A 14,478-nucleotide genomic window follows, 5' to 3' on the forward strand; every position below is an offset into this window, starting at 1 on the left:
TGTCTCCGGGCGCGGCGATGCTGTTGCTCCCGACAAGACTGACAAAGACCTCGGTGTTCTGTAGTTTTAATTGGCTGCTCATTACGCTCAAAAGGAGTTTACTGTAACATAAATAGGCAAAATAGAACCGAATTTCCAATAGTCGCGAAATAATAGCTGCTGTTGAAGAAAAGTGCAGATGCAAGCCTGAATCGAGCAGCACAGCCCTCCAATTTGCCAACAGGGGGCACAAAATAAATTCTCGTCTCTATTTTTTCGTGGCCAGCGACCAAGCGCGATTTTTTGTTGTTGTTTATCGTGCCCAATCACCGGACCGCTCTTGATTGGAATCACATTGTTGTGATTGCAATCACATTTGCCCACTATTTTCTGCTGCTTTTGGTGCTCAGCTGCGGACAATTGCATTGAGCAAGTCTTGGGACAATGCGACCTGTTCCCGGAATAGTAAAGAGGCTTCACAATAGCAGGCTTGCCGGCTCCCAAAGCCCTACGGAAGTATTGACGGCTGAAAGGTGTGGCGAAAATAACAGACGAGGTATTGAGACTCAAGCTTGTCTGCAGAGTCTATCGGCATCTGAATACGGCTCTTTCTCCTCCTCTTTAATACGATCCTTTCTACGACCACGATTTGACCGCCCTCTCATACCTCTCTTAACGATCTCTCTTTTTCTTCTCACAGCATATTTACATATCTTCCAAAGGAATCCACTGCCGCACCTTTTGGGACCTAACGACAGCCTGCACACTTGCTTCTTTGGTCACATCGCAGGAATTAGGATAATAATGATTCAGTCTCTCGCCATATTCGCAGCTGATCTGTGGTCACTGCAGGCACTGCTTGCTCTGGCTGTGGTCGCGATCCTGGGTACCCTAGTCAGCCTCTGCCCGCAATGGCTGCGTGCATGCATAGTGCATATGGTGGCATATCAAAAAGACCCAGCGCACTCTCAAGCATGGGAGTATCATGCGTATCGCCTGTGTCCGCCATTGCTGCCACAGTTTATGATCAGCAACCTGCTTGAGGCAGCACCGGCGGCAGACAGCGCCTCAATCAGTAATTCCGTAGGCGATTCAGCATCCCGATGTGCCGACAAGGACAATATTTGCAACACAAAAGACAAGGCAGTTTCTCAAACGGCCCAACAAGAGTCGCAGATCGAGCAGCAACCTCCTGATGACCTCTTACTCAGTGATACAGACACACCTGAAGACCACGCTGGCGACCCAGACCATGGTCGCGAATATTCTACGGAGAGACTAGTTGAGTGGTCTCCTCTCAACGACCACCCCTTATTTGATCATAAAGACCACCGGATGTACCAGCCGGAACCGATCGGACACCGACCTAGCACGGATGGAATGCGTCCATCGACAACGAGCAGTTGGGTGCAGTTGTTTTCATTGTCGCCAGGCAATACCCACGGCAGAAATTACTCATTTGAAGCATCGTAGCCCATCGACACCATGCTCGCTATCTATGTATTCGGACTCGGAATTTTCACTGTTCTCCGAGCCATTCGTCAACTGAGCACGTATCTTGGACAATAAATGTAGGTCTTCATGGCACTTTGTGATTGAATGCCTGGCTCTGTTGTCAAATTTGACATGAAAACATGTGGAAATGAAAATGGTAAGCACCTGGAAAGTACAAATCTCAACACAGTTCACTGGTCAGCAACACCTTGCGCAGCATGGATATGGCCGCCCCCTCCCCACCGATGCGCGATGGTGGGCATGACCGCTGAGTGTGCTGAGTCTTCAAGCTGCCGGTGGCGGATCTGAGACGCGCTGCTCTCGGCGGCTAGGTCAACCACCAGCGACCGCAGGCCCTCAAACGCCTCACGCGTCAGACGCACGTGCTCTTCAGCCTGCTGGGAATCGACGCCAGAGCACACGGCAGCGTGTTCGTCACGCCCAACATATCGAAGCTGTGGTGCATATTCCGGTAGCAGCTGGGTGACTCGCTGGGCCTATAAACGAATATGCACCAGCGTTTCGAGGCTCTTCCTGCACCCACACGAAATCTGTCGCATTTGGTGTACTGCGAGATCGTCTGGTACAGCTGCTGGCGCGGAAACGGCGACAGCTCCTCGACACGCACAATCGCGACATTCTCACCTAGTTGGATGCTCGCTCTTGAGTTTGGCCAAGTCGTAGTACAGCTTGCCTGAAACCAGCATCACACGCCTGACTGCCCGCGGGTCCTGCACAACCGGGTCGTCCAGCACGGGCTGGAACTGGGTGCCAGGTCCCCATGTCACTAAGCGGCGAGACTGCCTGAGCAAGACGCAGCAGTGTCTTTGGCCCGGCAACGATCAGCGGTTTGCGGAAGTTGCGCTTTCATCTGGCGCCGCAGCAGATGGAACATTTGGGCAGGCGTGGTTGGGAATGCGATGTAAACATTAGGGCATCGCTTGGCCTGGGTTCACCGTCAACAGGGTCGTTTGACAGCAACAAGGTGGCGCTCGAGCCGGCAGGAACTGTGGTCGGGACCTCCGCCATCGAAGCCATGCGGCAACAATACCTACTAGGCCATTCTGCTGGCCCCACTTGGTCTCGCCTGCGGTCACATAGCCTGTCAATCTGAGGTTTGCGCGTTGTTGCAAGAAGTCACCGAACTGGGCTTCCCAGATTGCCAGAGTGAACGGATCCTCGACTGACACGCCATACTCGAATGCGAGCGCCGCTTCCTCGCACAGATTCGAGTTGACAACCTCGATCTTTCCTGCATCCTTGCCGGGCAGGAGATTCAAGGGCACGCTGACCTGCTCAGTGTCCTGACACACGAGCATTGCATGTCGCTGGCTGAACGTACCGCGACCGACATCCTGTCCACTAAGTCGCACATGGTACCCCTCCTTGAGTAGCGTACCGAATGCCATCGCCTCGGCAGTGGCCCAGTCGACCGGCTGGTCCTCATTCAGCCTCTTCACGCGCGGCTTGATGTGGAAGCGCTCGATGCGCGGATGCACCTTGCACCCCTTGGCTGGAGTAACTGACTGCAGACCAACCTCCTTTAGCGTACCGATATCAACACCGGTTGGCTTCTCAACGGGGATGCTGCGCAGCGGACTCAGCATTCTCCATCTTGGCGACTTTGGCGCCTCGGTTGGATTGCAGTTGAGCGACTGGGCAAATGCCATACTGAGCGTATTGATATATGACTTGCGGAAGGTGCTGGCATAGTCGCTTGTCAGTACGCCGTCGTTCTACAAAGAATGGTCAATTAGAAATAGACTGAAGGTTGTTGATGCGATCGCAAAGATATTGGGAATGCACACTTACAATCAGTCTTTTCCTCAAACTGGGCTGGAATCGACTTGCGTCCATGTATAGCCTTATACATGGCCGGCTGAGTAAATGTGGGCTCGTCCATTTCGTTGTGGCCACGGGTGCGGAATGTCCACATATCAATGACAACATCCTAATAAACAAATTCATTAAATTCAGCTATTCACATTCATGAGTGCTATTGCCGCATATGAGACTATCATTATCGCATGCACAAACCTTTCTGAACTTGCTCCTATATGCAAAGGCAATGCGAGCTGCACGGGCAACCTCCTATCCAATTAGGACACACGTTAGTATATTGTCCGCATCTACCTGGAGTACCAATTCCGTCTGTCGTCATTCGCATATTGAGTCAATATCTCTTACCTCTGGGTGCTCGCCATTCACAGTGTATGATGGGAATGTCCGCAAACTTGGCGATATCAGACGCGTACCGTGTGGACCGCCCATGTGAAACCGGAGTTGTGTACCCAACCTGATTGTTGAGGACAATGTGGATTGTGCCACCATTCGTGAAATGTGCAAGACCAGACATGCCCAGAGTTTCTGCAACAATTCCCTGTGCTTCAAAGCTCTACATGGAGGGGAACTTGAAAATTAGACCTTTTGTCACACAACCAGGAAACATGATGTTTCCTGTACTTACCGCATCGCCATGAACTGTTATTGCCAGAACATGGTCACCAACCATATATCTGTCAGACCTGCGGGTCTTTGCAATGTTGACATCCTTGGTGCGGCTCTTGCCTACAGCAACGGGCATTGACGAGTTGAGATGGCATCCATTGCGCACGATGTCGACATTCACAGGGGTGGAGCTCTCTGGGTAGGTCAAAACAACAGGTTTTCCCAAGTCCGCCATGATATCCCCCGTGTGTAGTGATCCAATGGGGAATTCGCTACCGCCACGCAGCTTGTGGACTATCTCGGCCTCGCTGTAGCCAAATACAGTCGCCAACAGCGTCATTCGGCCGCGGTGCGTGAGCCCGACCACTGCATCAGTCATGCCGGCACACGATCCCTCAAAGATAAGCTGGTCCAGAACAACTGTCATGGCTTCGCTTCCCTCGAGTCCGTAGCGTTTGACGTTGGGGAGCTTCTTCTGGAGGAACTGTTCAAACAGCTACAAATGTTGTTAGGCGATTGTTGTGATAAGTGAAGCATGGGACCAAGGGGGTTTGTCGTACAGTAGGTGTCTTGCAAGTGCAATGCACATGCAAGCAATAGACGCCTTACCTCGGCCTTTGTCATGTGCTCAAAGAATCTCTCACGCCTTAGGGAAATGTCCGCTGTGTCGAGCGACTCGACGTATCCTGCAAACCACTGCCTGACAGCCGGGCTCTACGATTGGGGTAAAAGGAGGAGCATTGGGTGTAGCAGCAAACCTTTTATTGGCTGCAATGGAGTTGGTACCTATGGTATACTTACCGTGATATGCTCAAACTCATACGAGATGTTCCGGCAATACGTCCTTTGCAGTGCCTCAATAATTGCTGACAGATCGGCGCGTCTTGACAGCCCAGACGACGGTGCAATAATACCTAGATAGTGTTTAAATGTAGCTGTTTGCTTAGGCAACTGGTGTCATATACTCTGCCGTGTTTCTGTCTAACCGGGTAGAAAGCACTTTCAGTATGAACACATACCCTCAACATTGTACATCTTCGATTCTTCAGTCAAGCCATACAGCCCAGCTGATAATTCCTCAATAAGCCTACGGAAGAAGCAATTTTTAGTGAAATTGGAGAGGCGGAGTGTCAGTGAGTTTGACTAAGGCATCCATAAAATCAAGCGCATAACTGGCAGAGCGTCGGTGTTGCCAGGTGATGAAAGGTGCCGATGTATATAGTTGACTTACTCTGCCTTTTTGATGCCGAGGGGATCCAGGTTCGAGCTCAAGTGTCCATAACGACGGTATCCGTTGACAAGATGGAGCAGCTCAGGCTGCTGCTGGCGGTTCTCCAGCTCGTCTGAAGAGACTATAGATAAATACAAAAATACAGCTTTTTACCAAGTGTCAGATTTTTTGCTTGCGCAAAAATGCTCATTGAGTGGTACTGTAGAAACCAACTGGACCATTGGAGGATGAATGAGCACTGATAAATAGGGATAGAAGGCGCCGAGTGAAACTGATTGATAGTGTATATACACATACATCGTTTGCTTGCCTGCAAATGAAGTAGCAAAAGCAACAGTGAAAAGTCAGCTATCAACTACTTACAGCTTTTAGCTTCGGGCTGCGGCTGTGCGTAGTTCCCGTATTCGGCTCCCTCATGGAACCAGTTAGCGAGAATACCTGCATGTTGCAGGCGGTTGCGGGCCTTGCGAACAGCCCTGGGCGACAGGCAGCGGAAGGGCAGTGCCGGATGGGCAATTTGGGGCAGAATGGCTCTACGGGCCGATTTTCCCGCCTTCAACATGACTGTCAGTACAACAAACGAAAGATATGGATGTTAGCGATAGGCAAGCGGCTAGAACTTCAGCTGATATATGCTTCACAGTACAGAGTGGATATGTGCTTAGTGCGGGCTTTAAAGAACTAGAGGAGAGGAGCAAAAAGTACAGGCAGTAAAATGACCACCTAAAGGGCCTCAATCCATGCCAAGGATTTTGTACACTCTCAAACCCTTTGTTCCTACCTTTCCCTTGTGTTGCTCGTGTGAATGCTAAAATACTCCCATCATGTTTTCGGTGTTTGGCCATGTATATTGGCCAAAGGTGTATCTTTCTTGCAGGTTGTTCATTTAAAGAGGTTTCTGTGGCTACACTATTGAGAGGAGGGTGTTGACATTCGGGCAGCCCCATGCCCTTCGCCACCATGTGCAGATTCAAATCTCCGCCTGTATAAACATTGTAGGCCATTCTGGCCCATCCTCCCTTTTTCTCCTCAGCAATTTCTAGCTATACTCATTCCATAAACCTCATAGCTGCTGGACTCTCTGAAGATTAACAGAGGGGACTCAATTGTGAATAGAGATGACTAAATGGACAAACCGCATAGGGCGATTGTTATGACGTGTGGTGGTGTTTACAAGACTGACAGAAGACATATTCTATGCATTGTTCTCGCCAAGTGCTTGCATTGACCACTACCAATGGCGATGATGAACGATGGAGCCGGGCTATGTTTGCCATTTGTCTTGACATTGTCTCTGTGTGCAAGTATATCACATAGGCTTAGGCATCAAATTCAGCCGTATATTCACTCATAGTCCAGGGTACTTTTCATGATTGACAAATGGAGTAGGAATGGGATATCACTATGCTGCCACTGGCTGTTGCAAGAGGTAAGTGTAATGGCACCAAAGGGTATAGAGGGCCGAGTAAAAAGGCTGATACAAGATATCTAGCGATAAATGTAGTGGGTGTATTTACTTCTATACTCAAACTACATGGCATGCATCCCAAATGGGATTAGTGGCATATATGTGATAGGCGTCGTGAATACAGCGGGTTGTAAGTGACCGAAGCACACATAAATTACTCAACTGTATTGAGCGTTGTGGACTGTCCAGACCTGTCAGTATATGCTTCTCCCTTGAAAACGCTAGCTGAGTATTGGCCCTGGTTCAGGTAAACCCCAGTTGTGCTTGCAGAAGATAATAAATGGAGGTATAGTAGCTATGAGGTCCACAGGGTCCATTGTTTCCAGTGCGCACTATATAGCATTTGTATGTAAACGCCGGCTTGCTCAGTCAGACAATAAATACCTGCCCTGAAGCAAATAGTGCAAATGGTGCAAATACTGGGCTGGGAAGCAATGGCATGCACAATAGATGGCAGTGGGGCTGCATGGGTGGTGGGCTCAAGGCCCAATTCAAGTACATTCTCTGCTGAGCTGGACCTTTTTTGGTGTCAGTGTTGGTGGTGCGTCTGCCATCAAGGTTTGCGAATATCCACAATCATACTACCTAGAGAAGCAGAGCAGTGGGGGCTAAAAATAGCTTTTGGAACTGCAGACATGATCAGTTACTGGTATCCAATCAACACATGGAGGTACATCGACGGCTAGATGTAAAACAAATTCGTCTGGATTAAGGCAAAGGCAAACGCGCAGTGCAGCCAGTGCCTTCTCCCCTCATCCTGCGGCTGGGATTAATGCAAGCCATCCAATGTCCGGCTTGCTTTATTATACGGCCCGCTGGTGCCTGGTATTCAAAAAGCGGCCAACTGGCCCGGGGTAGCCGAGTCCTGTAGCGTATATGGCAGGATGGCAGGATGGCAGGATGGCGTATGGCCAGGCAATAGCCAGCCGTCCGGCTCGGTTGATCAAGGGGAGCCGGATCGGTGGAGGCAAAAATTGCGAGGGGGTCACGTGTAACATACTCGGGATGTCTTACACAAAGAATGACGGCAGGCAGCTCTAGAAAAGAGGGGGCCAGCGCTAGACTATAAGAGCTGTCCTTGCCTCCCTCCACAGGCACGGGTTTCCCCTCTGCTTTCTTTTCTCTCGGTACTTTTTCTACTACACCAATTGACACTGTGACTGTTCATATAGGCTTTTAGTTTTGTATTTCTGCAAGGGCAATGGCGAACTCTAGGAGAAGAATTGAGACTGATGTCATGAAGCTGTAAGTAGCCCTTTTGTGCATTTGTAGCGTAGAGCAGAGGCAGAGGGAGCACTAAGCGGGTTAATGCTGTAGGCTCATGAGCGACTACGACGTCAAGCTGGTGAACGACAATATGCAGGAGCTGTTTGTGCGGTTCCATGGACCCGAGGATAGTAAGTACCCCCCACCAACGACTATTGGGTATTTTGGCTGCGGGGGTTTTTACGGATGGAGGCAAGGGAGGGAGAGGGGCAGCTAGCCTAGACTCGGGCTCGCGGAAAGGCGGAATTGAAACCCCCACCAGTGTATATGCGAGCTTAGCAGGCGAGCAAGACACTTTAAGGCGAAACCCAGGTGGTATGCGCGAGGAAACCAAAGTATGTCTAGCTGACGTGTTTTTACTGGCTCTGTAGCGCCGTTTGCGGGCGGAATCTGGAAGGTGCACGTGGAGCTGCCGGAGCAGTACCCATACAAGTCGCCGTCGATCGGGTTCATGAACAAGATCTTCCACCCGAACATCGACGAGCTGAGCGGGTCGGTGTGCCTGGACGTGATCAACCAGACATGGAGTCCGATGTTCGACATGCTGAATATCTTTGAGTCGTTTTTGCCGCAGCTGTTGCGCTATCCGAATCCGACAGACCCGCTGAACGGCGAGGCAGCAGCGCTGATGATGCGGGATGCGACGGCATACGAGACCAAGGTCAAGGACTATGTGAAGAGGTTTGCGTCGAAGAGCGCGCTGAGTGCACTAGGGGCGAAGCGCGGGGAGGCAAGGGAGGAGGAGGAGGAGGGCAGCGAGATTAGCGGCGACGATGACGATATTAGCTCGCTGAGCTCGCTGGACAGTGATGGCGAGGATGGTGACATGTCGGACTAGAGCGCCAAAAGCCGTTCCTTTTCCGCCTGCTTTTACATTTTTCTTTTCATTCTCTTCACATGTAACTCTCAGACTTGTCTTCTAATTTCATTTAACTTTAAACATCCGGTTCTACTGAACAGCAAGATTAGACGGTGTGGAAGTCCTTGCCCTCGATGGTCTCCTTGACGATGCCCTTGCGGATGACAAAGTCGCCAAAGTGCTCGTTGTCACTGCGCTCCAAAGCGTACTGCTTGATGATGGGGGTCAGCAGCTCGAGAATCTGCTCTTCAGTGACAGTCTCACGGTAAATCTTGTTGAGGCGCTTGCCGTTATGCGCGCCGCCCAGGTAGAGGTTGTATGCGCCGGGGGCCTTGCCGACAAAGGCGATCTCGGCGTTGTAGGGCCTGGCGCAGCCGTTCGGGCAGCCAGTCATGCGGATGACGATGGCGTCCTGGCGCAGGCCGGCCTCCTCGATGATCTTGTCGAGCAGATCGATCAGGCGCGGCAGGTAGCGCTCGGACTCGGCCATGGCCAGGCCGCAGGTGGGCAGCGCAGCGCAGGCCATGGAGTGCAGACGCAGGGCAGAGTAGTCGAGGTTATCGAGCTTGTGCTTGGCCAGCAGGGCCTGCATTTCAGGCACGTCCTCGTCCTTGATGTCGGCCACGACCAGGTGGCCGTTGCAGGTCATGCGGAAGGTGCCCTTGTGGGCCTTGGCAACCTCGACCAGGGCATCCTTGAGCGGGTTACCGGGGAAGTTGGCAACACGGCCGTTCTGCACAAACATAGTGAAGTTCTTGTAGCCGGGCACCGAGTCGGTCCAGCCGTAGCGGTCGCCGTTGCGGGCAAAGCTGTAGGGCCGCTCGGACTCGAACTTGAAGCCCAGACGGGCCTCGACCTGCTCGCGCCACCAGTCCATGCCGTGGTCGTCGACAGTGTACTTCATGCGCGCGTGCTTGCGGTTGGTGCGGTCGCCGTGGTCGCGCTGCACCAGCATGATCTTCTCGGCCACAATGATCGCGTGCTCCTTGGGCACGTAGCCGAGGCAGGACGCCAGGCGCGGGTACGTCTTCTTGTTGTTGTGGGTCATGCCCATGCCACCGCCGATGACGACGTTGTAGCCCAAGATGTTCTGCTGGGCGTCATCCAGGATGGCCACGTAGCCGAGGTCGTAGGCAAAGACGTCGACGTCGTTCTCGGGCGGAATGGCGATGGCGATCTTGAACTTGCGCGGCAGATAGGCCTGGCCGTACAGCGGCTCAGAGTCCTCGGTGCCGCTGGGCTGCTTGGCAGCGCCAGCCACAAAGGTCTTGTCGAGCCAGATCTCGTGGTAGGCCGACGTGCTGGGCAGCAGGTGCTCGGAGATGTCGGTGGCCAGCTGGCGGATCTCCGGGTGCAGGTGGGCCTGATGCGGGTTGGCCGAGGCGACGACGTTGCGGTTAACATCGCCGCAGGCAGCAATGGTGTCCATCAGCGCGCGGTTGATGCCACGCATGGTGTTGCGCAGGTCGCGCTTGACCACACCGTGCAGCTGGAAGGTCTGGCGGGTGGTGATCTTCATGGTGTGGTTGCCGTAGGTGTCAGACAGCTTATCCATAGCTAGCCACTGCTCGGGCGTCGTGACGCCGGCCGGCAGCCGCACGCGGATCATGAACGAAAAAGCCTTCTCCTCGCCACGCGCCAGGCGCTCAGCCCGCAGGTCGCGGTCGTCCTGCATGTAGGTTCCGTGGAACTTGAGCAGCTTGCCGTCCCACTCGTCGACATAGCCGTTGGAGTCGTCGGCGATGGCCTCGGCGATGGACCCGCGCAGGTAGTTGCTGATGATCTTGTTCTCCTCGTCCGTGCGCTTGTGCTCCTCCTCCTCAGCCGCATTGACCACGTCGATCTTGATGGCCGACCACAGCCGTGCCTCAAAGTCCGCGTAGCCAGTCTCCCAGCCGTCAGCGTCCTGGTCGTCACCCAGGACCAACGGCGATCAGCCGCTTGCCGCTCAGCTCAGGCCAGCTTGCGGTCGATGTCACGTGCCGGCTTGTTGTAGAACAGCGCGTCCTCCTCGCGCGGCCAGTAGTGGCTGTCGCCCAGACCAAACACAGCAAACTCGGTGTCGTTGAGGCTGATGCTGGCGCTCATCAGGTTCTTGAAGAACTCGCGGCCGTTGGTGGGCACCTCGCCCTGCCCGGCCGTCGAGATCGAAAACACAACCGTCTTCTCAAACGGCAGCTCGTCGACCTCGAACTCGTCCATGCTCATCACTCGCACATCCATGCTGCGCCGCTTGGCCTGCCGGGCCACACGCCGGGCCACCTCCTCGGCATTGCCGCCGTCAGACGCAAACAGAACCAGCAGCGGCGGGCCGCTCAGCCCACCCAAAAGACTGGCCAGGTCGCCACGGGCCTTGCGCGCCAGCTTATCGCCGGCAGTCTTCTCCACGGCGCTGTCAGTGGCCAGGCTCAGCACGGGCTTCTCGCTGCCCAGCGCTGCCAGGGCGTTCTCGCGCTTCAAAAAGTCCTCGACCGACCGCCGCAGCTTCTCGCTGTCCAGCTGGAACCGCTGCTCGGGCGTGGCCAGATCAGGATTCCAGCGGTACAGTGGCCAGGCGCCGCTGTCGACAGCCAGCTTGGACTGCTGCAGGACCTCGATCGGCGAGTAGTTGTCGCTGAAGATGCCATCCGAGTGCGGCAGATAGGCCACCACCACCTGACGGGCCTGGGAACGCATCGGCCTCGTTGAGCGCCTGCAGGACCTGCGTGTATGACGAGTACACGGCAACCGAGGCCACGTAGGCGGAGCCGTAGTTCATTGCATACAGCCCAATGTCCTTCTTGCGCTGCTGGCCCTTGCTGGCCTGCCGTGAACGGATACGTGGCCGTATCCAGCACCAGCATGTTGACGTTGAGCCCGCTGGCAATCACGTGGTGCACTCCGCTGCTGCCCACATCGTACGCCCACTCGTCAGGCGCCGATCAGCCAGTTCGACCGCTGCGCAAACCCGCCGCTGAGCCGCCGAACCGAGCCAATCTGCTCGTGGGCACTCTGCTCGGCCTCCAGCAGCCGCACCAGCTCGGCCGCCTGCCTCGACCGTCGCTACCGCCGCACTGGTGCGTCCGCTCAGCCACTGCGTCAGCCCCGCGTGCAGCTCCTTGGACAGGGGCACATCGACGTTCCGCAGCAGCGCCGTCACCGCTGCCGCCAGCTGCTCGCGCTCCTGCTCATACGCCGCCAGCTTGCCGAAGCCGAACTCGGGGTTGGCTGCCGTGCCATTGCCCCAGATCGACGTGCTCTCGGCCGCATTTGCCACGTGCAGCCGCTGCTTGAAGACATCCCGCAGAAGCTGTCCATACGGAATCCGTGACACGCGCTGCTGCTGCTCGTCGGCCGACAACCCCTCAGCCAGCTCGCTGCTGACCGACTCGCCATCAATACCAAGAAGCTCCGCCGGGCTGAAGTGCGCAGGCGACGAGAACTGAGCCGCATGCGCCTGTCACCTTGGCCACCTGCTCGCTGGTCAGCGATGCAGGCGCCACAGAAGACACTCCGTCAATGAGCACCGGCCGCGTGCGCGCGTCGTCCCATTCGGACGAATGCAGCAGAGCCGCCAGATCAAACAGCAGCGGCCCCCACGGCGTCGGCTGCCGGACCGCCTGCTCCAGCGCAACCACCCGCGCCGCTGTCTCTGGGATCGCCGCCAGCAGCGCCGCGTTATTCAGCGGCCGGTACAGCCCAATCTGCACAGCCCCCGCATCTCCCTGCGGCGCGGTGGCCGCGCCAAACGTCACATACACCAGGCTGGCATCCGCCGCGCCCGCATACGCAATCGGCTTGTAGTCGCCCAGAAGCCCCATGGCCGCTGCCACAGTCTCATAGACGCCCTCGGCCTCGATCTCCGCAAACGCCTGCTTCTCATACACCTTGACTTCGATATCCGGCCGCCTGATCGAACACATGGATCACCGGCAACGACAGCTGCTGCGCTGTCAGCGATGCCACCACCGCATAGTCCACTGCCTGCTGCGCCGACGACGACCGCAGAATCGCCGCCCCCGCATCGCGCACCGCCAGCACATCTGTCACCTCAGACGCTGACGACACCGGCACGTGCACCACCACCGGTCGCTTCGCCCGCGCAAAATCGCGCAGCGTCGGGATCAGCCCCACCAGCGTGCTGGCTGCCGTCACAATGCTCACTACGCCCTCGCTGTCTGACGCATACGCTGCCACCTCGCTGGCCTGGCGCAGCTGCGTTGCACTGTCGCCCACAATCGCGGCATCAGATACAATGCCCGTGGCGCTCGACAGCGTCGTGGCTGCCGTGTAGACAACCGCCGCCGCAGTCGACGCGAATCCTTGCGTGTTTGACCGGAGTGTAGAAGCCATTTGAAGGTGTTTTCTATAGCAATGAAGCCCTTGTAATATGGAATTGGTGAAGAGAACTACTACATAATGGCAAGGCTGGATTTTTAGTGTTTACGCTTAGGGACCCAGAACCATCCCCTATTGTTGCGGGGGAGGCCCTGGCGTTTTGCTTTCCTGGTACCGTACCTGTAGCTTAGTGGCTTGTCAGTGAAGCGGGAGTATGTCCTTCTGGATAACAGAGGCAGAGAGAAAGGGGTGTGTGGAATTGGTACAAAGAGATATTCACAAGAGACGCAAGTGCTGCTATTGCTTCCTTTTGAAAGAGAAATAATGTAGAGCTGAAGAACAGGTGTGAGGAATGGGGAGAGGAAAAGATAACGCGGGCTGTCGGTAAGGGAGCGCCATGCTGATGACTATTTATTCGTTCTGCGCCTATTTAACCACCTGAGCTGGCCAAGACAACGTCGTTTGAAAAAATTTGGGCACGGCGATCAGACTGGTAACAGGCTTGGGCACAGACTCTGGCTTGAGCAAATTTCCTGATGAGATTATACGAATATCTCCGCGCTTGCAGGCTTCCTCCTTCCTGCTGGTATGTTTTTTTGGGTCACGTCCGCGCTCGCATAGGGAACGTGGCTCTGCTGTCCAATTTAGGGCATGGCCGCCGCCCCGTGGTGCAATTTGTCATCTGTGACTTTTTCTCTTTGCACACTCTTGATGTGTCCCGACACCAATCATTTTGCCTGCAAACAAGCACCTACCACATCTTCTCCATGTCGTATGTGCGAGGTGCATGCCCTTGCTTTGCATTGTGACGCCTGCTTTTTCTCTCTGCTGTGACGGTGAATATCAAATTGCCCGGCTCTGAAGAGCGACAGCATTGGGGACCTAACCCAATTGCTAAACGCACAGCAATCCTCCATGGTACCAAAGAATGGATCGACCCCTTGCGTCATCAAGCTCCCACCCAATTGGTTCATAATGCGGAACCCAGATGTCGCCATCAGGACCATCAATGATGGCATAGAAAATGCCTACTCCATCTCCCTCGCTTCTTGCGTGACCGCATATCCCACTAGCCCGCAGTTGCGCTGTTGATGCCTGCTTTTAGATGTGCTGTGCGCTCCCTCTGGTACTTTTGTTTTGCCCAAATGTCTAGCAAGTGCTGAAATGTAGAGGCATACACCCAGCACGTCTTTGCTATATAAGATGGCTGTGCGAGACGCCATGGTCGGCACATCTTTTGCGCGCAGACGAAAGATTCCAAAGGAATTCCATTTCTCCTCCACCTCCTTGTCTCTGCAGAATGGAGATGCATGGTGGAGATGACAAATGCCTGAATGTGTCGGCGGGTGGCCCTACCCATTGGATCCTCCCCCATAGATACCCGTATTTTGATGCCGCCCCTATCTTCAGCACAGG

At 54.5% G+C, this 14,478-nt stretch overlaps 4 protein-coding genes across 4 annotated transcripts; 2 read left to right on the forward strand and 2 right to left on the reverse strand.

Moving 5' to 3' along the window:
* Positions 1 to 560: 560 nt before the first annotated feature.
* DL89DRAFT_265078 (uncharacterized protein) lies at positions 561 to 1,585 on the forward strand. Its single transcript, XM_040886506.1, has 2 exons — positions 561 to 1,386; positions 1,412 to 1,585. The coding sequence occupies exons 1-2, from the start codon at positions 784 to 786 to the stop codon at positions 1,526 to 1,528; spliced, it is 720 nt and encodes a 239-aa protein (XP_040746247.1). The 5' UTR covers positions 561 to 783; the 3' UTR covers positions 1,529 to 1,585.
* An 817-nt stretch (positions 1,586 to 2,402) lies between these two features.
* On the reverse strand, positions 2,403 to 5,714 carry DL89DRAFT_255072 (thiamine diphosphate-binding protein; the record flags this gene model as incomplete). Its single annotated transcript, XM_040885316.1, is given in 14 exon segments — positions 2,403 to 3,209; positions 3,286 to 3,319; positions 3,345 to 3,424; positions 3,511 to 3,564; positions 3,584 to 3,624; positions 3,661 to 3,868; positions 3,941 to 4,417; positions 4,531 to 4,635; positions 4,723 to 4,835; positions 4,941 to 5,008; positions 5,153 to 5,273; positions 5,306 to 5,364; positions 5,450 to 5,462; positions 5,516 to 5,714. 14 exon segments carry the CDS (start codon positions 5,712 to 5,714, stop codon positions 2,403 to 2,405), a joined length of 2,379 nt encoding a protein of 792 aa, XP_040746248.1.
* Positions 5,715 to 7,692: 1,978 nt separating this feature from the next.
* Positions 7,693 to 8,595, forward strand: DL89DRAFT_232662 (ubiquitin-conjugating enzyme; the record flags this gene model as incomplete). Its single annotated transcript, XM_040884929.1, has 3 exons — positions 7,693 to 7,865; positions 7,938 to 8,017; positions 8,258 to 8,595. Coding segments are annotated over exons 1-3 (462 nt in total), but the record flags the coding sequence as incomplete, so codon positions are not given.
* A 196-nt stretch (positions 8,596 to 8,791) lies between these two features.
* On the reverse strand, positions 8,792 to 13,420 carry DL89DRAFT_265084 (uncharacterized protein). The gene is given in 11 exon segments (XM_040886507.1): positions 8,792 to 10,651; positions 10,674 to 10,707; positions 10,745 to 11,400; positions 11,447 to 11,543; positions 11,566 to 11,631; positions 11,681 to 11,772; positions 11,792 to 12,181; positions 12,228 to 12,611; positions 12,646 to 13,135; positions 13,195 to 13,197; positions 13,243 to 13,420. 9 exon segments carry the CDS (start codon positions 13,075 to 13,077, stop codon positions 8,852 to 8,854), a joined length of 3,951 nt encoding a protein of 1,316 aa, XP_040746250.1. The 5' UTR covers positions 13,078 to 13,135; positions 13,195 to 13,197; positions 13,243 to 13,420; the 3' UTR covers positions 8,792 to 8,851.
* Positions 13,421 to 14,478: the final 1,058 nt, after the last annotated feature.

The sequence above is a fragment of the Linderina pennispora genome, assembly GCF_002104995.1.
Source record: "Linderina pennispora strain ATCC 12442 chromosome Unknown DL89scaffold_2, whole genome shotgun sequence".
NCBI classification, from domain to species: domain Eukaryota; kingdom Fungi; phylum Kickxellomycota; class Kickxellomycetes; order Kickxellales; family Kickxellaceae; genus Linderina; species Linderina pennispora.